The sequence below is a fragment of the Vanacampus margaritifer genome, chromosome 17 (assembly GCF_051991255.1).
Source record: "Vanacampus margaritifer isolate UIUO_Vmar chromosome 17, RoL_Vmar_1.0, whole genome shotgun sequence".
Taxonomy (NCBI): domain Eukaryota; kingdom Metazoa; phylum Chordata; class Actinopteri; order Syngnathiformes; family Syngnathidae; genus Vanacampus; species Vanacampus margaritifer.
The window spans coordinates 18,787,087-18,811,740 of NC_135448.1; the positions used below are offsets into that span (position 1 = coordinate 18,787,087).

At 44.1% G+C, this 24,654-nt stretch overlaps 3 protein-coding genes across 7 annotated transcripts; 2 read left to right on the forward strand and 1 right to left on the reverse strand.

The window, feature by feature from the left end:
• The first annotated feature begins 1,471 nt into the window (after nucleotides 1-1,471).
• Nucleotides 1,472-17,360, forward strand: eppk1 (epiplakin 1). 2 transcript variants are annotated; one of them, XM_077548307.1, is made up of 5 exons: nucleotides 1,472-1,529; nucleotides 3,789-3,889; nucleotides 4,808-15,414; nucleotides 16,384-16,689; nucleotides 17,048-17,360. In XM_077548307.1, the coding sequence occupies exons 3-4, from the start codon at nucleotides 4,823-4,825 to the stop codon at nucleotides 16,451-16,453; spliced, it is 10,662 nt and encodes a 3,553-aa protein (XP_077404433.1). In that variant the 5' UTR covers nucleotides 1,472-1,529; nucleotides 3,789-3,889; nucleotides 4,808-4,822; the 3' UTR covers nucleotides 16,454-16,689; nucleotides 17,048-17,360. The 2 variants fall into 2 exon arrangements, with proteins under 2 accessions (XP_077404433.1, XP_077404434.1); XM_077548308.1 differs by lacking the exons at nucleotides 16,384-16,689; nucleotides 17,048-17,360 and having other exon boundaries at nucleotides 4,808-15,674.
• On the reverse strand, nucleotides 15,942-20,595 carry fbxl6 (F-box and leucine-rich repeat protein 6). The gene is made up of 10 exons (XM_077548314.1): nucleotides 20,232-20,595; nucleotides 19,200-19,748; nucleotides 18,648-18,806; nucleotides 18,508-18,571; nucleotides 18,272-18,403; nucleotides 17,809-17,916; nucleotides 17,629-17,742; nucleotides 17,044-17,275; nucleotides 16,435-16,675; nucleotides 15,942-16,226 (listed from the first exon to the last, which is right to left on the reverse strand). The coding sequence occupies exons 2-10, from the start codon at nucleotides 19,703-19,705 to the stop codon at nucleotides 16,097-16,099; spliced, it is 1,686 nt and encodes a 561-aa protein (XP_077404440.1). The 5' UTR covers nucleotides 19,706-19,748; nucleotides 20,232-20,595; the 3' UTR covers nucleotides 15,942-16,096.
• Nucleotides 18,824-24,459, forward strand: LOC144037128 (uncharacterized). 4 transcript variants are annotated; one of them, XM_077548313.1, is made up of 4 exons: nucleotides 21,290-21,329; nucleotides 21,513-21,579; nucleotides 21,691-23,589; nucleotides 23,740-24,459. In XM_077548313.1, the coding sequence occupies exons 1-4, from the start codon at nucleotides 21,321-21,323 to the stop codon at nucleotides 24,180-24,182; spliced, it is 2,418 nt and encodes an 805-aa protein (XP_077404439.1). In that variant the 5' UTR covers nucleotides 21,290-21,320; the 3' UTR covers nucleotides 24,183-24,459. The 4 variants fall into 4 exon arrangements, with proteins under 4 accessions (XP_077404438.1, XP_077404437.1, XP_077404439.1 ...); XM_077548312.1 differs by lacking the exon at nucleotides 21,290-21,329 and adding an exon at nucleotides 18,824-18,842 and having other exon boundaries at nucleotides 21,691-24,459; XM_077548311.1 differs by lacking the exon at nucleotides 21,290-21,329 and adding an exon at nucleotides 21,098-21,191 and having other exon boundaries at nucleotides 21,691-24,459.
• Nucleotides 24,460-24,654: the final 195 nt, after the last annotated feature.

Sequence of the window (24,654 nt, forward strand, 5' to 3'; positions counted from 1 at the left end):
TGTGTGTGTGTGATTACTCATAAGAGATAAGATTTCGCGTCTCCGCTGCGCTATGCAGTAAAACTAGGTTGCCCGACTTTTGGACCAAGACACACGGCAATATCAGATTACGGAATTATTTTGACATAATGACAATTTTGTTTCAATTTACTTACAAATTTCATTATTATGCCCGTCACTTTGCGTCACTGGCAAAGATGTTGGTAGTGAGTAAATAACGTTGGTTAATTCCAGTATTCGGCAGAAATTTTTTCAGATAGCCGATGATTTATTATTATATTTTTAAAGGAAAAGCAATCTATGGTATCAAACTACATACTGAAAAGAATTCAAAATTTTTTGACAAAATGTTTTCTGCTTCAATGGATATTGTGCTGCTCCTCTTGATGTACACACATTGGCCACTTGGGGGCAGTATAACAGACAAATGTGGAGGAGGTCACTCAGTAAGCCGCAGTAAAATGTGTCTTTTTTTTGTGTGCAGAGGATAAAGAATACTGAACTAGTGGACAATAGGGCCTAACTGAAATTGATTGGCAGAAAAAATTCAGATAACCAATGTTTTTTTAAATGTATTTTTTTTTAAGGAAAAGCAATCAATAGTATTGAACTACACACGGAAAATAATTCAACATTTGTTCATACTTTTTTTTTTTTTCTGCTTCAATGGATATGGAATAGATGCCACGGACTTCCGGGTTTCATACATCAGCGTCGTTTCCGGTCACTGATGGCCGCGTTCCAACACTCGCGCCCCCCGACCGCGCGCTCCCGCCGATGTCTCAACTCTCTGAAATGCTTCAGACAACTGAGACAGACACAACTACACTCTCGCACCCGTCGACAGGAACGCGCAACCGAGAGGCACAAAGGCGGAAGCGCAAGAACTGGGACACGGCCCACACGTCGCAAACAGGAAACGGAAACAAAACTGATGTGTGAAAACCAGGAAGTCGGAAGTCCCGCCTCCTCCGTGGTATATACCCCATTGTGCTGCTCACACATTGGCAACTTGGGGGCAGTATAAGTCATAAGCCGCAGTCAAATTTGTCTTTTTTGTTGGGTAAAGTGTGTTTGGTGAGATGTTTTGTCACCCTGGCCACCCCACTGAATAATTTCTAGCTACGCCCCTGGTTTAGTCATGTTGAGTGGCAGCGCAGTGGTCAGGAATCACTGCAGTAGAAGAACAGCTGGAAGGTAAACCGTTTACCAGACATCTCCAGATCTGTATGACACATGAAATGTTGTCTTCCGCTGGCAGTCATTTCAAAGCGCACCTGCTCTTATCGTCTTACAACACAATGGAGGCGCGTCAAAGGAATCCTTTGCATCCTGCAGGCTCGGTCTCCTGGTCGAGACAGCCCCGAGGTCCTCCCCGGGGGGAGGACGTTCCTCCAAAGCGAATGGGTTGGGGGGGGGGGGGGCTGTACTCGCCTTAAATCGGCCGCCCCGCAAGACGTCTGAAGAGATTTTGTGAGCACGGCAGATGACATCGGCTGCTGAGGAAGTTGGACTCCACTCTGCAAGAAGTAAGATCTTTTATTGCCTTATCCTGTCCTGTCTTTAATGTCTCCGTTCAGACCGAATGGAAAGTGGAATGTGTTGTATGACTGGAATCAGCAGTTTTACATCATGTTTTAACTTTCTGGTGCTGATAGTGAATTGCCAGTATCCTGCTTGGTGAGACAACACCCTTTCTGATTAAAAAAAAAAAAAAAAAGAAGAGAGAGAGAGAGAGAGAGAGGAAAGCAAACATTCCTCCCCCGGTCGCCTTTCACCCATACAAATATCACTCTTACCTTATTACGACTCACAAGTTGAGACATTGACTTGGTGACACAAGGTAAGAGCGCGACAGAAACTATGACGGAATAAATACTCCCACTGACTGCTTAATTATTTTTTTTTTTAAATGTAGTACAACTTTTTAGCTTGGAGGCTGTTGACTTTTGATCGACGGGACAATCGACAAGCATCCTCGGTGGCTCCCAGACAAATTTTTCGCTCGGCTGCACGACACTCGTAATTCACAATGACAGGAAGGCAACATGACAATTAGTACTATGGAAGGAAATCTCCGTAAATCACAATGAAATTGGCTTTAGCAGTTGGGTATTGTTTCTTTTCTTTTTTTTTAACACATTGATTGTATGATGTTTGGCATTAAGAGTGGAGGGAAGTATTAAAGTTCACTGATACTCTATACTAGGGTTGTAGGTGCAATTTTGTTTTATTTGTGGGGGTCTGGGAACTCCCCACAAAACCCAGAAAATGTAGCAAAACTGTGGCTTCTCTCAGTGGCTTTTTATTTTATAAGGTACACATTAGGTAACCTGTGCACTAATCAGCATCTTGATATGACACACCTGTGAGGTGGGATGGATAATCTCGGCAAAGGAGAAGGGCTCACCGTGACAGATTTTGACTGGTTTGACATTTGGGGGAAATGGTGATATTGTGTATGTGGAAGAAGTTTTAGATCTTTGAGTTCATCTCATAAAAAAATGGGAGCAAAAACAAAAGTGTTGCGTTTATATATTTGATTATATCTGTCATTTTTTTTTCGGGGTGGGGGGGGGGATTTTATGCATTAAAAGTACTAGTGGTATGGGTACTTGGTATCAGTATCGATTATCTGAAAAACGTGTTATTGAATTTCTTTAATAAAATGTGATGTAATCACCAAATGATTCCCGAGCACGGCTCCTGCTGCTGCTCACCACTCCCCTCAGGGGATGGGTCAAAATGCGCAGAAAGAGTTTCGCTCCACTTAAGTGGGTGTGACAATCAGTGGTACTTTAAAACTCACTTTTATTTGGGATTTTCCATCATTGTACTCACCGAACAGTCAAAGTAAAATGTAAAAGTACATTTGGAATCACATTCTCCACTTAAGTAAAAATATCACTAAAAATGTAATTGGACAAAAAATACTTCACCTTTTGTCTAATCACATTTCCTACGATAGGTGAACTGGAGATTTGACTCATTTTTCCTTTTCCAGCTCTGGAAAGGTCCTCAAAAGTTTACAAGTAACAAGGCCATCAAAGTACTTTTATTTTGTAATCTTTTCACTTTTCAGGTGGTGAACTGCGATGTTGTCAATGACAGCTGCTATTATGCAATAATTACATGAATATTCAAAGTAGTTTACTTATATAAATGCCAAACAAGAACCACACCTACACTTTACATGAATACTTGTACATTTTAATGTTTGGTGTAAACTTTTTTTTTATTATATGTTAGAAGTTTATTGGAGTTGAATTTTATTGGTGCCATACAAAAGTGCAGCAGTTGTAAAAGATTTTTTACTGTCTAATGTGAAAGCGAAATCTCAATTGCGGAACCTTTGTGTTTGATGGGAGCAAATCTACATAACGCCAGCTTTCAAAACGTTCACGAAAGTGTGTGGGTGTGTGCGAGCACGCACTGGGCACCTGCAAGCTGCTGTTGCGCAAACACGACTCGCTTGTGTTTTGTGTGCAGACTCGCGGCCAGTCGGGCCTGTAGGTTCTCATTGTGATGATGTCACCGAGCGGCACCCAGGCGCAAAAAATTCACACCTTGGGTCCAAGCGGGATGACGATGAACGAGTGACGGCCGCCATTTTTTGCATTTGCGACTGTTCGAGGATCGAGTACTTGACTGGCATTTGCATTAAAATGTCAATTGTGAGCTCTTAATTGTGTCTTCAACCGACTTATTCCGTATTGTGATCCGGGTCACACACGGCTTAATGGGAAAATGATTAACTGAATGATAAAATGAAGGCCTTATCTCTGCAGGGGCAGCGATTGTGCCATAAACCTTCGCTGGAATTTTGGATTTTGGAAGGTCACATCAGAGGCAAGGCTGCCAACACTCAAAACGAAACTCAACTAATTGGGTATGCCTTTATATATACACTATAAGCTGCAGTTTTGCTGATAGGGAACTACTCCTTTTTTCCTTTTTTTTTTTTAATTAAAAAAAGAACAATTCTTATTTTATTGCAATCCCCTAGCTAAAGGATTACTGTCAAACTAAGCATAATACAAAGAGAACTGCATGTTTTGTATTTAACACACACACACATAGTCACACATGTAAAAAGATTATTTAAATATAGCCACAGGCATATCGTCGTTATCCTCTGCAGAGCACAACTACTGCAACATTCTGAGAAGCTGTGACCCGCTCCATGTACAGTATGTCTGTATTATACTGCCCCCAGGTGGCCGTGGCACATACAACAGAAGGAGCAGCACAATGTTGATTGAACGGAAGCAATAAATGTCAAAAAATGCTGAATAAGTCAATTCCAATGCAGTACTGAGGAGAATGTCTTACAGTTGTTGTTTTATTAATATACCGTAATGGCAGTAAATTACTAGAATGTTAACCACAGACCTCCACCAAGGTTGAACTCAAGTGGAAAAAAACAATTATAGTGTCATATATGTTTTTTAATACAGTATCATACAGATGTGTATGAATACATGTAAAGATACGGATACTCCCAAGTAATAAAGTTTCAGACACATACCTATCAAATGTTATTTTCCAAATAAAAGGCAAGTACAGCAAATAATGCATGTTAAATATTTTACTGTGCAGGGGGTCCTCAGTCTATGATGGCAATGTAACCAGAATTTTTTGTGAAAGTCATAATTACAGTACATAGATATTTGGAAGAGAAAAAAAACACACTTCTAGGCCTTAAATATAAACCAATCCAATGAAAAACAGTAAATACTTTGGTAATTGTGTATGTTGAGAATCGCTCCTTCAGACAATTCATTCTATCTGACGTTTCATTTCACAGCTACACTAGGCCAAGATGGAGCCCGCTGATCCAAATGAGAAGAAGAAAAATGGCCACCCCAACACCCATGGACCTGTGGCGGGTGTCTACCTGGAGAAGTCTAAGCAGAAGGTCAGCATATACGAAGCCATGAAGAAGCGTCTCCTTAAACCTGGAACCGCGTTGGCCCTGTTGGAAGCGCAGGCTGCCACAGTAGGCATCGTAGACCCCGTGATGAACAAAGTACTTCCGGTCACGGAAGCCGTCAAAGTGGAACTCGTTGGACCGGAGTTGAGGGAGAAGCTCCTCTTTGCGGAGAAGGCCGTCACTGGTTACATGGACCCTTACACTAACCAAACCATCTCTGTGTTCCAAGCCATGAGGAAAGATTTAGTACCCAGAGATTACGGCTTGAGACTACTTCAAGCGCAAATCGCCACGCATGGCCTGTTTGATCCAATTGAGAAGACAAACGTTCCAGTTGAGTCAGCCATCCAGAAAGGCTACTACGAAAAAGGTCTGTTGGATGACCAGATGTCCGAGTTAAAGGTGTTCTACGATCCTAGCACACAACAGCACATCAACTATCAATCGCTGGTGGAGAAGTGTATCGTGGATCCTGACACAGGCCTGCTTCTTCTCCCCATCTTCATCACTTTCAAGGGGTTGAGACGAGGAATTTCCTCCGCAGAACTCTTTGAATCCAAAATCATTGACAAAGAAATCTATGATAACCTGCAGAAAGGGAAGACCACAACCCAGCAAGTGATGCTGGATGAGAACGTGAAGGAATACCTTCAGGGCAAAGGCAGCATCGCGGGCATTGCGATACTCTCATCCAATCAGAGACTGAGCATCTATGAAGCCATGAAGCACCGCATACTGATGCCTGGGACAGCGCTAGTTCTGCTGGAGGCGCAGGCCGCAACCGGATTCTTGATTGATCCCGTAGAAAACAAAAAGTTGACTGTGGACGAGGCTGTGAAAAACAAGCTCATTGGCCCTGAATATTACGCCAAGCTGCGCTCCGCCGAACGAGCTGTGACTGGATACAAAGACCCGTACACCGAAGAAATCATTTCCCTCTTTCAAGCTCTTTCCAAAGATCTCATTTTGAAGGACCATGGGATCCGCCTACTGGAAGCGCAAATTGCCACAGGGGGAATCATTGACCCTATCCACAGCCACAGACTTCCTACCGAGGTGGCCTACAAAAGAGGCTATTTCGACCAAGAAATGAAAGCCATACTTGAAGATTCAGGAGATGACACAAAGGGATTCTTTGACCCAAACACAGAGCAGAATCTAACGTATCTTCAGCTGATAGAAAGGTGTGTCACAGATCCTGCCACCGGACTCTGCCTCCTCCCTCTTCGAGACAAATTCGATGAAATGAACTTCACCTTCATTGACTACCAAACTAAGATGGCCTTCAAACAGAAGAAGGTGAAAGTGACATGTGGCAAGTACATGGGAATGACAGTATCTCTGTGGGAGTTGCTCATGTCAGAATACTTTGATAAAGAGCAGAGGAAAGACATTATACGGAAATACCGGGAGAGGAGGCTCACTATCGAGATGATTGTCACAACAGTTCTAGAAATCATTGAGACATCTGTCAGAACGACCAAGGTCATCTTTGAAGGCATCAGAGAAACGGTCACAGCCAAACAGCTGGTTGAGGCTGACATCATCAGCGAGGAGGTCCTGGATGATCTAAAGAAAGGGAAGAAGTCTGTTAAGGAAGTGATCGAAGATCAAAACCTACATGTGTACCTCCAAGGGAAAAACAGCATTGCAGGTGTTCTTCTGCCAGACTCCCAGATCCTGACCATCTACCAAGCTAGACATAAAGGCAAACTGATGCCAGGAACAGCTCTGGTTTTACTTGAGGCACAGGCGGCAACAGGATTCATCATTGATCCTATTGGAAATAGAAAGTTTTCCGTGGACGATGCAGTCAAAGCCAAGATTGTTGGGCCAGATTTATGCCAAAAGCTGCGCTGTGCAGAGAAGGCGGTGACAGGTTACAAGGACCCGTACTACGGGACCACAATCTCTCTGTTCCAAGCCATGCAAAAAGACCTCATCGTAAAGGATCACGGTATTCGACTCCTGGAGGCACAAATTGCCACTGGTGGCATCATCGACCCGGTTAACAGCCATCGTATTCCTGTCCAAGTGGCCTACAAGCGTGGGTACTTCAATGAGGAGATGAACGAAATCCTGAGTGACCCCAGTGATGACACTAAAGGGTTTTTTGACCCCAACACACATGAGAACCTCACCTACTTGCAGCTCATGGCCAGATGTGTCACAGATCCCAGTACGGGACTCTGTCTCCTGCCACTCAAAGGCAAAAGTCACAAAATCAACATAGATGACGCCATGAAGGAACTGTTCAGAAGAACAGTTGTTTCTGTACGGTATGGCCGCTTCAAGGGCAAGCACGCCACTCTTTGGGACCTCATCAATTCAGAGTATTTGTCAGAGGAAAAGCGACAGGAGTTCTTCAAACTCTTCAAGTCAAGGAGACTCACAATTGAGGAAATCATTGAGTCAATTTTAGTCATCATTGAGAGCAAGGAGATAAAACAGCAAGCAGACCTTCGCTTCCGAGCCCTCAGGGGGGAGGTTTCCATCGTGGATCTTCTGGAGCTTCAAATAGTGGATGAAAAAACCTACTGTAACTTGATTGATGGAACATTAAAGAGTAATGATGTATTGCAAATGGACAGCGTGAGAGCCTATCTGCAAGGAAAGAGCTGCGTCGCCGGTGTGATACTGCAGCCCTCCAATCAGAAGCTGAGCATCTACGAAGCACAGGAAACTGGCATCCTGACACCAGGCACAGCTCTTTGCCTCCTAGAAGCACAGGCAGCCACGGGGTTCATTGTCGATCCACTGGCAAACAAAAAGCTCACCGTGGAACAAGCGCTACGGGAAATGTTAATTGGTCCTCAGATGTATGAAAAGCTTCTGTCTGCAGAGAGGGCCGTCACTGGTTACACTGATCCGTACACGGGCCAAAAGATCTCTCTTTTCCAAGCCTTGAAAAAGGATCTCATTGTAAAGGGGCATGGTATACGTTTACTCGAGGCCCAAATTGCGACAGGTGGTATCATTGATCCCTTGAAGTGTCTTCACTTACCACTTGACGTAGCCTACAAGAAAGGATATTTTGATGAAGAACTGAATCAAATTCTGTTGAACCCAAGTGATGACACAAAAGGTTTTTTTTACCCTAACACCAAAGAGAATCTGACATACATGGAAATGTTGGGTAGGTGTGTAAAAGATAAAGAAACGGGACTGTTCTTCTTACCAATGACTAGCACACCAAAAACCTCAAAAACAAACGTGAGCCTGTACACTGACAGTGAAATAAAGAAAGTGTTTGAAGAGACAGCGGTGAGCATAACGTTAGGACGCTATGCAGGAAAATCAATTTCTCTCTGGGACTTGATCCACTCTGGCTACTTCACTGAAGAACAGCGACATGAACTGCTGGAAAATTTCAGAGCAAGAAAGGTCACCACACACACTATCATCACCATATTAGTATCTGCCATTGAAAAACTGGAGAAGAGTAAAGCGCCCAAAATGACAATGGGCCTGAGAAAGCTTGTCTCAACCAAACAATTGCTCGACTGTGGCATTATCGACATTGACACATTTAACCAGGTGATGGAAGACAAAGTGACTTTGGCAGAAGCCACCAGAGATGAGCGCGTGCAACAATACCTGAATGGATCAAGGAGCATTGCTGGGATTAAAGTGTATCCATCGCAAACAGTCCTGAGCATATATGGTGCAAAAACAGAAGGGATGTTGACCGATGGCATTGCATATTTACTCCTCGAAGCACAGGCTTCTACAGGATGGGTTATTGACCCTCTCACAAACAAGTTCTTCAGGGTAGACGAGGCTGTTAAAGAGGAGGTCATTGGGACAGATGTGTGTGAACAGCTTCTGTTGGCCGAGCGAGCCGTTACTGGATATAAAGACCCCTATACCGACACAACAATATCATTGTTTGAGGCTATGAATGAGCAGCTGGTTGAAAGAAGTGATGCCATTCGTCTTCTTCAGGCACAAATAGCAACAGGTGGAATTGTAGACCCAAACATAAGTCTCAGGCTGCCTGTTAATGTTGCAGTCAAAAGAGGACTTCTGGATGACCAACTAAAAATCCTTCTGCTGAACCCTCCTGAAAATGCAAAGGGATACTTTGACCCCAACACAAAGGAAAAACTCTCCTATCTTGAGCTGATGAAGAGATGTGAAATAGATCCTAAAACGGGACTGCTTCTTATACCACTGCAGGAGGATAGAACAAATGTTTTTCACACAAAGGGACAAATAGAGCTTGAGTTTAAAAACAAAACAGTTGCAATGCATGTGGGTAAATTCCAAAGCAAAGATGTGACCTTGTGGGAATTGTTGCTGTCTGAATACATATCACAGAAGAAGAGAGAGCAGCTCATACAACAATACCAGACCGGCACCATAACTGTTGAAGAGTTGATTGAAATACTCACAGTCATCATTACAGAGGTGTCTTCCAAAGAAAGAAAGTTCAAAGGACTGAGGAAGCAGGTCTCAGCAAGTCAGCTCTATGAGTCAAAGATAATCTCAAAGGAGCTTTTCACACAGATCGTACAAGGGGAAGTGACTGTAGACCATGTTAACAAAATGGAATCCGTCCAAAAGTATCTTGGTGCGACAAACAGCATAGCCGGTGTCAGAGTTGAGTCTACAAAGGAGATTATGAGCATCTATGAAGCAAAGTCCAGAGGCTTGCTGACTCCTGGGACGTCTCTTATACTTCTAGAGGCTCAAGCTGCCACTGGCTTTGTCATCGACCCGGTCAACAACAAAAGGCTTTCAGTGGCTGAAGCTGTGGCTCAGAAAGTAGTCAGCTGCGAGTGGAAAAAGAAGCTGCTCTCAGCAGAGCGAGCTGTCACAGGATACATTGACCCTTACACTGGTGAAATAATTTCTTTATTCCAAGCTTTGATTAAGGATCTCATAGTCAAGGATCATGGAATTCGTCTTCTTGAGGCTCAAATTGCCACAGGAGGCATAATAGATCCAGTATACAGTCACAGAGTGCCTGTGCAGGTGGCTTACCAGAGAGGTTACTTTGATGAAGAAATGAACCAGATTCTGTCTGACCCAGATGATGACACCAAGGGCTTTTTTGATCCTAACACACAAGAGAACCTCACTTATCTCCAACTCATAGAGAGGTGTGTCACTGAGCCAAACACAGGTCTTAACTTACTCCCCATTGTGAAGAAAGGGGAGTTCTACTTTTTTGTTGACGAGGCAACAAAACTTATATTTAAATCAACAACTACCACCAGAGCAGGCGGGAAGTATCAGGGAACCACAGTGTCGTTGTGGGATTTGCTCTACTCCAGATACGTCACTGAGGAAAAGAGGCGAGAGCTTGTGCAACAGTACAAGTCTGGTGCTATCACGATTGAACGCTTTTTGGAGATGATCTTGATATTCATTCAGCAGCACACCACCACTGCAACCACATCGTCAGTCATCACATGTCAAGTACCAAAAACAAACATTGACAGCACCACCACAAAGACCACCGTCACCACCACAGTCACAGACACTGGAAGCTTTCATGGTATTAGGAAGGATGTCAGTGCTACAGAGTTGCTCGAATCCAAAATCATCAATGAAGACCTCTTCAAAGATCTCAACACAGGAACAATCACAGTAAAGGAAATAAGTGAAATGGACTCTGTCCGTAGGTATCTAGAAGGGACCAACTGCATAGCAGGTGTGTACTTGCAGTCCACCAAAGAGACCCTGAGCATCCATGAAGCCAAGTCCAGAGGCCTGCTGACTCCTGGAACGTCTCTTGTGCTCCTAGAGGCCCAAGCTGCCACCGGATTTGTTATCGACCCAGTCAACAACAAGAAACTTTCAGTGGAGGAAGCTGTGGCTCAGAGAATTGTTGGCAATGAGTGGCAAAAGAAACTGCTGTCAGCAGAACGAGCTGTCACGGGATACAGAGACCCTTACACCGAAAAAACAATATCTCTGTTCCAGGCCCTGAAGAAAGACTTGATTGTCAAAGATCATGGAATTCGTCTCCTGGAAGCTCAAATTGCCACAGGAGGCATCATTGACCCAGTATACAGCCACAGAGTTCCTGTGCAGGTGGCTTACCAAAGAGGCTACTTTGACGAGGAAATGAACCAGATTCTGTCCGACTCTGATGATGACACCAAGGGCTTTTTTGATCCCAACACACAAGAGAACCTCACCTATCTCCAACTGATTGAGAGATGTATCACAGATCCCATCACTGGACTTAGCCTGTTGGTTATCGTAAAGAAAGGGGAGTTCTACTTCTTTGTTGACGAAGCCACAAAACTTATCCTTAAATCTACAACTACCACCAGAGCAGGCGGGAAGTATCAGGGAACCACGGTGTCACTGTGGGATCTGCTCTACTCCAGATACGTCACTGAGGAAAAGAGGCGAGAGCTTGTGCAACAGTACAAGTCTGGTGCTATCACGATTGAACGCTTTTTGGAGATTATCTTGATATTCATTCAGCAGCACACCACCACTGCAACCACATCGTCAGTCATCACATGTCAAGTACCAAAAACAAACATTGACAGCACCACCACAAAGACCACCGTCACCACCACAGTCACAGACACTGGAAGCTTTCATGGTATTAGGAAGGATGTCAGTGCTACAGAGTTGCTCGAATCCAAAATCATCAATGAAGACCTCTTCAAAGATCTCAACACAGGAACAATCACAGTAAAGGAAATAAGTGAAATGGACTCTGTCCGTAGGTATCTAGAAGGGACCAACTGCATAGCAGGTGTGTACTTGCAGTCCACCAAAGAGACCCTGAGCATCCATGAAGCCAAGTCCAGAGGCCTGCTGACTCCTGGAACGTCTCTTGTGCTCCTAGAGGCCCAAGCTGCCACCGGATTTGTCATCGACCCAGTCAACAACAAGAAACTTTCAGTGGAGGAAGCTGTGGCTCAGAGAATTGTTGGCAATGAGTGGCAAAAGAAACTGCTGTCAGCAGAACGAGCTGTCACGGGATACAAAGACCCTTACACCGAAAAAACAATATCTCTGTTCCAGGCCCTGAAGAAAGACTTGATTGTCAAAGATCATGGAATTCGTCTCCTGGAAGCTCAAATTGCCACAGGAGGCATCATTGACCCAGTATACAGCCACAGAGTTCCTGTGCAGGTGGCTTACCAAAGAGGCTACTTTGACGAGGAAATGAACCAGATTCTGTCCGACTCTGATGATGACACCAAGGGCTTTTTTGATCCCAACACACAAGAGAACCTCACCTATCTCCAACTGATTGAGAGATGTATCACAGATCCAATCACTGGACTTAGCCTGTTGGTTATCGTGAAGAAAGGGGAGTTCTACTTCTTTGTTGACGAAGCCACAAAACTTATCCTTAAATCTACAACTACCACCAGAGCAGGTGGGAAGTATCAGGGAACCACGGTGTCACTGTGGGATCTGCTCTACTCCAGATACGTCACTGAGGAAAAGAGGCGAGAGCTTGTGCAACAGTACAAGTCTGGTGCTATCACGATTGAACGCTTTTTGGAGATGATCTTGATATTCATTCAGCAGCACACCACCACTGCAACCACATCGTCAGTCATCACATGTCAAGTACCAAAAACAAACATTGACAGCACCACCACAAAGACCACCGTCACCACCACAGTCACAGACACTGGAAGCTTTCATGGTATTAGGAAGGATGTCAGTGCTACAGAGTTGCTCGAATCCAAAATCATCAATGAAGACCTCTTCAAAGATCTCAACACAGGAACAATCACAGTAAAGGAAATAAGTGAAATGGACTCTGTCCGTAGGTATCTAGAAGGGACCAACTGCATAGCAGGTGTGTACTTGCAGTCCACCAAAGAGACCCTGAGCATCCACGAAGCCAAGTCCAGAGGCCTGCTGACTCCTGGAACGTCTCTTGTGCTCCTAGAGGCCCAAGCTGCCACGGGATTTGTTATCGACCCAGTCAACAACAAGAAACTTTCAGTGGAGGAAGCTGTGGCTCAGAGAATTGTTGGCAATGAGTGGCAAAAGAAACTGCTGTCAGCAGAACGAGCTGTCACGGGATACAGAGACCCTTACACCGAAAAAACAATATCTCTGTTCCAGGCCCTGAAGAAAGACTTGATTGTCAAAGATCATGGAATTCGTCTCCTGGAAGCTCAAATTGCCACAGGAGGCATCATTGACCCAGTATACAGCCACAGAGTTCCTGTGCAGGTGGCTTACCAAAGAGGCTACTTTGACGAGGAAATGAACCAGATTCTGTCCGACTCTGATGATGACACCAAGGGCTTTTTTGATCCCAACACACAAGAGAACCTCACCTATCTCCAACTGATTGAGAGATGTATCACAGATCCCATCACTGGACTTAGCCTGTTGGTTATCGTGAAGAAAGGGGAGTTCTACTTCTTTGTTGACGAAGCCACAAAACTTATCCTTAAATCTACAACTACCACCAGAGCAGGCGGGAAGTATCAGGGAACCACGGTGTCACTGTGGGATCTGCTCTACTCCAGATACGTCACTGAGGAAAAGAGGCGAGAGCTTGTGCAACAGTACAAGTCTGGTGCTATCACGATTGAACGCTTTTTGGAGATGATCTTGATGATCATTCAGCAGCACACCACCACTGCAACCACATCGTCAGTCATCACATGTCAAGTACCAAAAACAATCGTTGACAGCACCACAACAAAGACCACCGTCACCACCACAGTCACAGACACTGGAAGCTTTCATGGTATTAGGAAGGATGTCAGTGCTACAGAGTTGCTCGAATCCAAAATCATCAATGAAGACCTCTTCAAAGATCTCAACACAGGAACAATCACAGTAAAGGAAATAAGTGAAATGGACTCTGTCCGTAGGTATCTAGAAGGGACCAACTGCATAGCAGGTGTGTACTTGCAGTCCACCAAAGAGACCCTGAGCATCCACGAAGCCAAGTCCAGAGGCCTGCTGACTCCTGGAACGTCTCTTGTGCTCCTAGAGGCCCAAGCTGCCACCGGATTTGTTATCGACCCAGTCAACAACAAGAAACTTTCAGTGGAGGAAGCTGTGGCTCAGAGAATTGTTGGCAATGAGTGGCAAAAGAAACTGCTGTCAGCAGAACGAGCTGTCACGGGATACAGAGACCCTTACACCGAAAAAACAATATCTCTGTTCCAGGCCCTGAAGAAAGACTTGATTTTCAAAGATCATGGAATTCGTCTCCTGGAAGCTCAAATTGCCACAGGAGGCATCATTGACCCAGTATACAGCCACAGAGTTCCTGTGCAGGTGGCTTACCAAAGAGGCTACTTTGACGAGGAAATGAACCAGATTCTGTCCGACTCTGATGATGACACCAAGGGCTTTTTTGATCCCAACACACAAGAGAACCTCACCTATCTCCAACTGATTGAGAGATGTATCACAGATCCCATCACTGGACTTAGCCTGTTGGTTATCGTGAAGAAAGGGGAGTTCTACTTCTTTGTTGACGAAGCCACAAAACTTATCCTTAAATCTACAACTACCACCAGAGCAGGCGGGAAGTATCAGGGAACCACGGTGTCACTGTGGGATCTGCTCTACTCCAGATACGTCACTGAGGAAAAGAGGCGAGAGCTTGTGCAACAGTACAAGTCTGGTGCTATCACGATTGAACGCTTTTTGGAGATGATCTTGATGATCATTCAGCAGCACACCACCACTGCAACCACATCGTCAGTCATCACATGTCACGTACCAAAAACAATCGTTGACAGCACCACAACAAAGACCACCGTCACCACCACAGTCACAGACACTGGAAGCTTTCATGGTATTAGGAAGGATGTCAGTGCTACAGAGTTGCTCGAATCCAAAATCATCAATGAAGACCTCTTCAAAGATCTCAACACAGGAACAATCACAGTAAAGGAAATAAGTGAAATGGACTCTGTCCGTAGGTATCTAGAAGGGACCAACTGCATAGCAGGTGTGTACTTGCAGTCCACCAAAGAGACCCTGAGCATCCACGAAGCCAAGTCCAGAGGCCTGCTGACTCCTGGAACGTCTCTTGTGCTCCTAGAGGCCCAAGCTGCCACCGGATTTGTTATCGACCCAGTCAACAACAAGAAACTTTCAGTGGAGGAAGCTGTGGCTCAGAGAATTGTTGGCAATGAGTGGCAAAAGAAACTGCTGTCAGCAGAACGAGCTGTCACGGGATACAGAGACCCTTACACCGAAAAAACAATATCTCTGTTCCAGGCCCTGAAGAAAGACTTGATTGTCAAAGATCATGGAATTCGTCTCCTGGAAGCTCAAATTGCCACAGGAGGCATCATTGACCCAGTATACAGCCACAGAGTTCCTGTGCAGGTGGCTTACCAAAGAGGCTACTTTGACGAGGAAATGAACCAGATTCTGTCCGACTCTGATGATGACACCAAGGGCTTTTTTGATCCCAACACACAAGAGAACCTCACCTATTTCCAGCTGCTCCAGAGGTGCATAATAGATCCCCTCACTGGACTAAGTTTACTCCCCTTGATCAAAAAGTGAGTAATTGTTTTCAGGTTTTTTGTGCTTTGTTGTAAAGCTTAAATGGCATTAGGTAAGCACTACTTTTTTCACTCAAGAAGATTTAATCTTAGTTTTTCATGTTTCATACTGATATGCCAGGAAATTGTTGCGCTAGGTCTACTGAAATAAATACATGATTTTTAAATCCTATTTAGTTTAAGTCAAGATCATATAACCCATTTTTCTGTACTGTTATTAAAAAAATGTGACCTAATAAACAGGAATGTAAACACTGTTTTATTTCAGTAGGATTTGGCTTTCTGAAACTCTAATTTGCTCAGTGAACAGGTTTTCCACCTAAAATTAAGCATTTAGAGTACATGTCAAAGGTAAACATTAGATAAGCGATACTCCAAAAAGCTTGATAATTTAGCTTTTAGCTTATTAAGCACCTAAAAGGGAAAAAAATGAACGTGCTTCATATATGAATGACTAAAAACATTTAGTGTCATGATTATAACTCAAATATCACCTGTGTCGTATTAAAGGAACCAAACAAAGGTAATATGAAACTGTAAACATTTATTTCCAATAATCAATGGGGGAAAAAAACTTTGTCTATGAATGACAGAACACAAAGTGTGAATCCAGGCTTCACTGCGGTCTCAAAAAACTTCAGGAATATTATTGAAGCAATCGTATCTCATGGTTTTAGCTCTACTCCAACTTGTCCAGCAACTGGCGAATGTCCTCCTGTCCGCGGTAAATCCTCTTCAGCCCTCTGGGAAGATACCGACAGGAGGACAGGTTGAGGTAGTCGAGTGCTGTCATTTGTCTTATGACAGGCCTGCAAAACCACAGGAAAGATGGAAATACAATCAGTCATTGTGGTATATAACAGTGTTTCCCAACCCAGGGTACAGGTTTTACTCTTGATTCATATAAACGTCGACAGTCAAATGGAATCATTTCATTGAATTGTGTAATGGTCTCTCATGGCACAGTGGTTGGGAATCACTGGTTCTAAAGGTAAACAAAGAAGTGGTTCCTGGTACCTCAGAGCAGCTGGCGTGATTCTGGTCCCGCTAAGGTTGAGCGACCGCAGTGTGTCGGCGTCGTTGGCCCGGGCCAGGTGACACATGGCCACCTCCAGGTCCTCCTCAGAGAAAAGCTGATTGGCCACGTCCAGCTGCCGCAGCGTGTGACTCCACTTCTGCATCACAGCATGGAGGCCTTCCTTTTGGGATGTGCCCAAGTGTCTGCTGAAATACTGACCCCAGAAGAGGCACTCCAGCTCTGCCAGACACAAAGTAGGCACATTTCAAACTTTTTAACCCCTAGGCGTTATTGTGACCATTTTTTGGCTTTTTGTTGGTTCTGACCAAGCCATTTCAAAATAAAATACTGCCCATGGGTAAGGGTACTTAAGGTCAAATTTAAATGAGTTGCTAAATGACTAAATTGTAAAAACATATGTTTGAATTTTGATCAATATTTTGTTTGTTAAAATTTGGTTAATTTCCCACTGGCTTGAAGCCCTAACACTATTTTTAAACGGTAACCGTCTTCTGAAACCCTAACTCCGTCTTAAAACTTTATTCTGAAACCCTAACTTTAATTTCAAACCGCAAAACAAGACATTAAAGTAAAAATGGCCCCTTTACCAAGACAGGGTAACGCTGTCAGACCCGCAGACGTGACACGTGAGCAGCCTCGCAGGTCCAGGACTCGCAGCCGGGGGGAGCCAAAGAGTATGTCTCCTAAGTATTTGTCGGTCATGTAGGAGTACGACGTGGTGGCGATACACAATTCCTCCAGCAAAGGAAATCCAGGAGACAATTCGGCACCGTTACGCATGCTCTTGTGCAGCGGGCGGACGTTCAGCATCCGGAAGGTCTGATGACAAGTACAATGGAGTTGTTTTTTTTTTTTTGAATGGACGAAAATCAGTAAGCCGTAATAAAATATTTACCAGAGGTGAGAGTGAGTCACACATGTACATGTCATAATAAATTCTCAGGTCTTAAACTTCAAGTATTAGCAAGTCCCAAATGACTGTGGCAAAATCAAACGTCAAGCAAGTGGATTCATACAGTTTATGTCCCTCAGGGACAATCCACAGCACCATCTCCAGGCACACGACATATATTACATTAGCCACTTCACAGTCACCAAATGACAAGTTAAGCCTGACTTGAGTCAAGTAATATGACTCGAATCCCCCACTTCTGATATTTACCATCCTCTACCTTAAGTTTGGGGCAAGCCATCTGTAACGCTTGGACGCAAACGGGCAGTTCGCCGTCTTTACTGTCCAGTTTTTTGTTAACCTCCAGCAACTCCAAATCGGGACAGCATCCCCTCTGAAAACAGAAGCGCGGTATTAAAGCTTTGCTTCCACCACATTTGCGAGACTTGTGGCTCCTTACAGAGATGGCGGCGAGGAGTCGGTCGTACTTCAGTCCGTGGGTGAACCAAATCTGCCGGATCTGAGCGCCGTGACTTTCAAGGTAAGTGAGAAGACCTTCCACCTGAAACTACAGCAACACAAACACTTCTTAAATGTACTTTATTGAAGTTATTTGACAGAAATGTGTCTTTTTTTTATGCACTCGGTTGTGTAAAATCGAATCGGTATGCATCTTAAACTAGTGTCTCACAACCTTTTTTGAACTAAGGCACATTATTTACATCGGAAAAATCTCAAAAGTAAAAACAGAGATGTGGTTGCAAAAGTGTGCACACCCTCGTAATAAGGTACATTCAAACTCATACATAGTGAAAGTCTGCCACCATTTAATCTGGCGAATGTAAAAATCTGAAGTTCTAGCAGGCTTTTTATGCCATTTTTGTAATGGCATCTTACAGCACAAGCCGCGGTCATCGGCTCACCTCCGTGTACTGTAGATTTAAACTTTGCAGCGATCTGCTGTGCAGGCCCAGGCTCTGGAAGGCCGCCCCCGTCAAGCCGGTACAGTAGGAGAGCGTGAGGGCTCTCAAGTGAGGGCAGAACTGTGACACCACCTGCCAGTAGATTTATTTATTTTTAATAATAAATCAATAGCTTAAAGTGTAACTATGCAACAAACTTTAGAAAGCAGATTTTGTGAATAAACCTGCTGACTTACGTCTACTGCGTGGTCCACATTTTTGGTCCAGTGATGGAGGGAGAAATCCCGCAGCTGAGAGAATCTTAAAAAAAATAAAAGGCTATATTTACACAGGACATTTACACAGCGAATCTAAATAGCAACATGGAGTACCATACCTGTCCTGCGCCAGCCAGTCTAACGTGTCTTTAATCCGACTCTGTGTTTTTGGCAGCTGACTTTTGCCCGGCGCGATCCAGCAGTGACCGACGGAGACTTTCCGCCACAGGACAGGAGTAGCGGCGGCGGCGTTCCACAGGCGGCACACTCTTGCCACCCTAGCATTGGGAGGAAACGCATCCTTTTTAACTTTGGTAATTAGGCCAACATCAATACAAAAGTCAAGAGTGTTCAAAAAAAAGAAGAAGACAAAATTGTATCCTAATAACAGAAAATTCTCACTCAAATGTAAAAATTTAACGAAATGTGTAAAAAAGTTAGCATCATTTTGAATTAGAGTAGAGGTTTACTGTTGGCTATGTTTTCCTTCTTCTTTTTTTCAGCATAAAGAATGAAATCCACTGGCAATAAAAAGGTATTTTGTGTGTTAAAATGTATTCTTTTTTGAGTTTTCAACTATTAAATTTCATTTGCCTCAAAAAACATGGAGGTAGTCACATTTCAAATTTCATATCATTTTTTAGTTATTTATAACACTGGTTGAATATTACCTGCACAGAAAGGGGACGGCACCATCTTGCGTGACCACCATCTTAAAAATATTGACCAGAACCTCCTCGGGAAGACTTTGTCCCCATCTGTGGTCCTTTGGCTTCTCCGCCACAAACACAGGCGGTGTTGCCTCCTCTTTTGTCTCAACAGCTGACGTACGAATAATAGATTTTCTCTTTTCCTTCTTCGCTGTAGTCTTTTTTCCACCCTTTCCTTTACTGGTAACTTTTTTCTTTCTTCCCTTCTTCTTCTTGTGGGCCCAGACGGAGCCGTCATCCCGCGAGGTGCTGCTGGATATGACGAGGAGCATGTCCTCGCCCTCGTGGACCGTGTATCTGGGCCAGGCCGCCCTGTTCACGCTAGTCTTTTTCTTTTTTGCCTTTTGATTTTTGGGCTTAGCGGTTTTCCTTTTCAGTGAGGCTTTTGCTGGCTTTGGTGCATCATCTCCCTGGGTGGACACGGATGCCCCGGCATCTTCAACCGTCCCTTCAGTGGATGCCATCATCAGGATGCTTTCTTGTCTTTATAAGCCGATGAACACAAATAATCTGAAAAACAGTTAGAAAGGTAAATTACTGGATTTGTGAGGCTCATGGAAGTACTGCATCCAAGAGGTACAAATCTAATTTTAGGAGAGGTAAAAGCATTATCCTCAAGTCGATCTTCTCTAACACGCGTGCTGTAAATCCAAAATGCAACAAAATGCCGAATCTTTGGACTGTTTAAAACAATGTGTGAGAAGTTACTTATATCATCAAGCCTTTCTATCTACCCTCCTGTTCTGGATTTGTCTTAGTGACACGTTTGCACCCTTGCCTACAGATGTATATTTTAAACTGTCCAGTGTTTTATTTGCATGTGTACATGTGTGAAGCGTTTGTGTCTTATTATCGTTATATTACATGTACTACCCAATTTGAGCTAATTCAAAGTGTCATTCCTATTTATGACTGAATCATCCATTGCTCATCACGGAGATAAAGACACCATTTTCAAATATACAAACTGAATTACCTGTGTTGTTCTATTACCTGAAAGCCGTGTCCGCATTAGCAGCTCTTTGTTATGGTATTATAACACTGTCAGACCCAAATGTGGGCAAAAGTCAGAACAACTCGGGAACAATTGACTTCGAAAACACCATTGAGCAGCTAGGTCGTCACTGCAGCTAGCTGTTAGCTAAGGAAGTCAACAACGCCGAGCGGTATAACGACGACAAAAGACATCATTCTATTAGGTGTGAACCAACGTTGAACTAGCGTCGTTATATTTCGCAAGATAAAGCTTTTCAATTTATTCTACAAATCCACAGTTCGAGCGAATTTGCTGTTTCTGTTGTTGTGTTGTTGCTTTCATCCCAACAGGTTTGCGGCAGGATATTACGCCCTGCTATAACATGATTGGCTGGAGTACGCTCATTGCTGCAATATTATTGGTTGTTGCTAGTAGGTCACGCCTAAAGAAAAAAACAACAACAACCAACTTTGTTTTCATTATGTACACGTGATTCATATTTTGAGTCATGGGTTACGGGATGTAGGTAGATAAAATGTGTGTTTTGTTTTTTTAATTCCTTTTAAAATAATTTATTTTGGGGGGTTTTGCATACCACAAAAACTGCCATTTGAACAGTGGTGTGTTTAATTTTATTACCTACTCGAGCTTCCCTTCACCCCATTTGCTAATTGTTGCATGAAGCATGATTTACTGTGTTGACTGTGTTAACAGAATTAAAAATAAAATTTCAATAAAGTTCATACATAACCTTAGATTGGTAACGCTGCCACATCCAAGGTGGCCGTCCCATAGACACGTCTACTTTGGCGCATCAGCGTATCTAGTCTATATACATCTATGGGCTAAAATGCTAACAACAAAGCGGCCATACGATTGGTAAAAAGCTCAACTACTTTCATTACTCGTCCAATCATCGGGTTGTATATACTTCCGGGCTAGCACAAACACGCTTTGCAGTGACTGGAGATTTCGTGGTAAAACAGTTAACGTTTCAAAATGAATTTGCATTTTGTTGTAATTTGTTTTAATTATCATTATTATTGTGTATTTTAAATTTTCTTAGCGACAGCGGCGCCGATGTTACCGCGGATGAGCGGTCTTTCATGCAAACAGTAATTGCTAACGTTAGCTTTGCACGTGACTTTACATTAACTTGTGTAGCGTTACAGATTTTTTGTTTGTGTATAATCGCCGTTACCTACTAATCCCAGTGACACTTAAACACACCAATAATAAAGAATAGGTCGGAGTGTATTGATGAGAAGTTAACATGCATTGTTTGTCTACCACAACAGCTGGCAATGGCGTCTGGGGGGAATTACTCGCTTTGTGGAAAAGCAGCTATAACTGAAGCTAATTTGAGTAAGTCTAAAGACATTTATTTAAAGAAAGCTCACATTTAAATTGGTATTTGTACCTATATTTCCCTTTCTGTGTACGTATGTATAATTTGCTAATATTTCTGTTTTTCAGGAGATGATTATTATTGGAAGCTGGTGGCAGACTTTGTTGGCCCTCAGACGGGGGAAGGCTTGGATCTGGACAGAGAACTTTGCAGAAATAGACTACTGATTCAAAGTGGCCTCATGAGGGAGGACAATAACTTCGCATGGATCTCCGTCGTCGACTGGCTGAAGAGGATTTTCCCTGCCTACCATTCTGCGGACTTTCGGTGCTTGATAGAAAGAGGGATTGCCACTACCTTGAGCTTGACGGGCAGTGCCAGGGAGGCGTTTCTGGAGTCGTATGTCAATTTTAACTTTGTGGGCCCCATATGCGACAGCATTGGTGTTGAACGAGACCACCTTCTAAAGATGAAAGACTTTTCTGAGCGGGCGCAGTCCATTGAGGTCACAAACGGTTTGATCCTGGAACTGAACAACTTTGTGACAAGGGAGAGAGTTTCTCCCATCAACTTGGTCACCTGGCTGAGGAACTTCAACCCGGAATACTGCCAAGATGGCAAAATTCAAAAAGCTTACAAAATCTTGAAGGTGAAGATCAAAAGGTTAAAGATGTGCTACTACAATTGTCAAACGAGAAGTCACAGGCGTAACTTTGTGATGGAGAATTTGCTTCAAAGTCCGTTTGAGCTGATGACGTCCAAAGACCACCACAAAACTTTTGTCAAGAAGCGCCCACAGTCATCTTGTGAAAAGATGGTGATCAAAGAGGAACACGAGATCTACGAAATCTCTCCCAGCAACGAGTCAGAGAAGAATTCTTCGGTTCGATTCGTCGGAAATCAAGTGTCAGTCTGCAGTGGTGCAGAGAACAATGGGGAAGCATCCAGCGTAGCCGCGGCGAAAAAGAAAGACGAAATATTGCCATCTCTCCTGGACGTGGCCATGTTGTCCGTCAAGAAGCTGTCGAGTATACATCGTGGGCAAACCAAAAAGTGCAAGAGGATTTCCTGGGACCTGCTCATGAATCAGTACGCGCTAACGTGCAAGGAGAACCCCACCATGGATGCGTTTGAGAAAACTCTTCACTCGGTCGGCAACCAGGTCTCGTTGGCGCCCCCGGTGGTCTTCCTCCACCACAACGCCAATTTCTTGGTGGATGTGCACGACACGGTGGAGCAGCAGATTATAGCCTTCGAGGGCGAGATCACCCAGTCGCGAGGTGAGAAGCTGGGCCGGGACGCGCACCCTCTTTTTAAGAACGTGGTCAACTTCACCGAGAGCGCCACCTCCCGTTACATCCAAATGGCCACAGACATGCTGGACCCTGATAAGGGAGCTTTGCTTGGCTACAAGAAACACTGGGTTGCCTTCTGCAATGAGAAGGACAACCCCTCGCAGCTACTCAGGAAGCCGTCGACGCTATTCACCAGCTACTTTGAAGCCGCCGCAGGTCTCATTCACCACCACAAGGAGGTGGCGCTCTTCTTCTCTGACATGCTGGCGCTCCGCAATGACAATTGTCCCAACGTTCTCCTCGAGAGCGTCGTCGCTGACGCCAGTGATTCTGTCATCCAGAGCATCGTGTGCGTTCTCGCAATCATCTACTGCAAAGTGGTAGGTCCCTACTGGCAGCTTCTCAGGAGCGCTGGTGAGTACTCCCTCTTCAGCCAGTACTTGCTGTGCCTCTACCAGAAGTTCCTAGAATGGTCCAAAGACCCCTCCGAGCTGATGGTGCCTGAAAAGATCACCAATGTCTTCCTGCAGTTCGCAGTGCACGATAAGACCTACACCGGCGTGTACAACTACTGTTCCGATTTGCACACCAACAGGGACCTCATCAGGGTCTGCTTGAAGAGGATGATCAAGACCATTTCCGGCGTCGCTGAGTTGCACTTGATGGATTTCCTACCAGGAGGACATTTTGCCAAAGTGCCGTCTCCCGAGTTGAACATCAAGCTGCTGAGCTGTAAGTTCTTCATCCTGTTAGCCGACTATCCCTACAGCCACCCGTCAGAAGAAAAAAAGAAAAGAAACCCCGCATATTCGGATAGCTCGGAGGAATTGACTTCATCTGAATCTGAAGACACTTTCGGAAACCAATCTCCTCCTCTTTCAGTGTCGGCACAATGGGTAAAAGGTCGTGGGCAGCAGAAGATGGTTCAACGTCCGGCCATTAAGACTGTCTATTCAGAGTGCATGGACCTGGATTACATCACCGCCACCGTGAAGAGGAACGGGGGGCCGTGCCGCACCCAGCCGGACGTGGACAAGATGCTGCTGCGTTTGGCCGACGACGACAGGCAGACCAAGCGCGAGGCTATCCGCTGCGAGATTGCCTATCAGAAAATGGTGCTGCACAACACCGACCCCATCCTCAACTCCTCTTTCAGCAACTCCACCCAAATGACGTTGAAGCTGAAGCTGGCGCTGCCCCGCCTCAAGCCCGGCTACTCAATCGTTTTGGCCCCCAGGAAGACTGCGGTGATGAAGCGCGCGCGTCCTAGCGTGCGGGACAGTTTGAGTAGCCACCCCAAAGCTGAAGGAAACCAACAGGTGTAATATGATCAATTAATCATGAGCGTTCATTTATAAAGAATAAATATAGAATAGATTATTGAGCCGGCCTTTTTCACTCAAAGGAAAATATGTTGTTGTTTTTTTATATATAGCTAGTCATTTCCGGGTCATCTTTATTTTGGAACTGATCATGTACTTATTCATAAATGTAGCAGAGTTCCTTTGATTTATTTTAAAAAGATGAATTTTTAAACATGTGACAACTGAACTGATCATGAGTATTACTGGGAAAAAATAAAAACATCAATACATATCTGCATAGTTGGTCATTGTCAGGTACATTCTTTCTTTCATTGTGCACAAACGTTGTGAGTTTAAGCAACGTGTTTGTTTGTTTTGTCTTTGCTTTGCAGTGACATTTGAATGTTATCAAGTGATTGCATCACAAGCTACTAGCCCAGTCACTCGAGGTCATGTTTATACAAGTATTTGTATTCGCCAACTAATGCGCAAA

Bases quoted from the DNA above. Each gene is read 5' to 3' on its own strand.
- eppk1 (XM_077548307.1), top strand. From the start codon at position 4,823: ATGGAGCCCGCTGATCCAAATGAGAAGAAGAAAAATGGCCACCCCAAC. The intron at 15,415-16,383 runs GTGAGTAATTGT...CTCATGGCACAG, and splicing joins TTACTCCCCTTGATCAAAAA to TGGTTGGGAATCACTGGTTC.
- fbxl6 (XM_077548314.1), bottom strand. From the start codon at position 19,705: ATGATGGCATCCACTGAAGGGACGGTTGAAGATGCCGGGGCATCCGTG. The intron at 17,917-18,271 runs GTGAGCCGATGA...GTGTTGCTGTAG, and splicing joins TAAATCTACAGTACACGGAG to TTTCAGGTGGAAGGTCTTCT. The intron at 17,743-17,808 runs GTAAGGAGCCAC...TTCTGTTTTCAG, and splicing joins GACTCCTCGCCGCCATCTCT to AGGGGATGCTGTCCCGATTT.
- LOC144037128 (XM_077548310.1), top strand. The intron at 21,580-21,690 runs GTAAGTCTAAAG...TCTGTTTTTCAG, and splicing joins TATAACTGAAGCTAATTTGA to GAGATGATTATTATTGGAAG.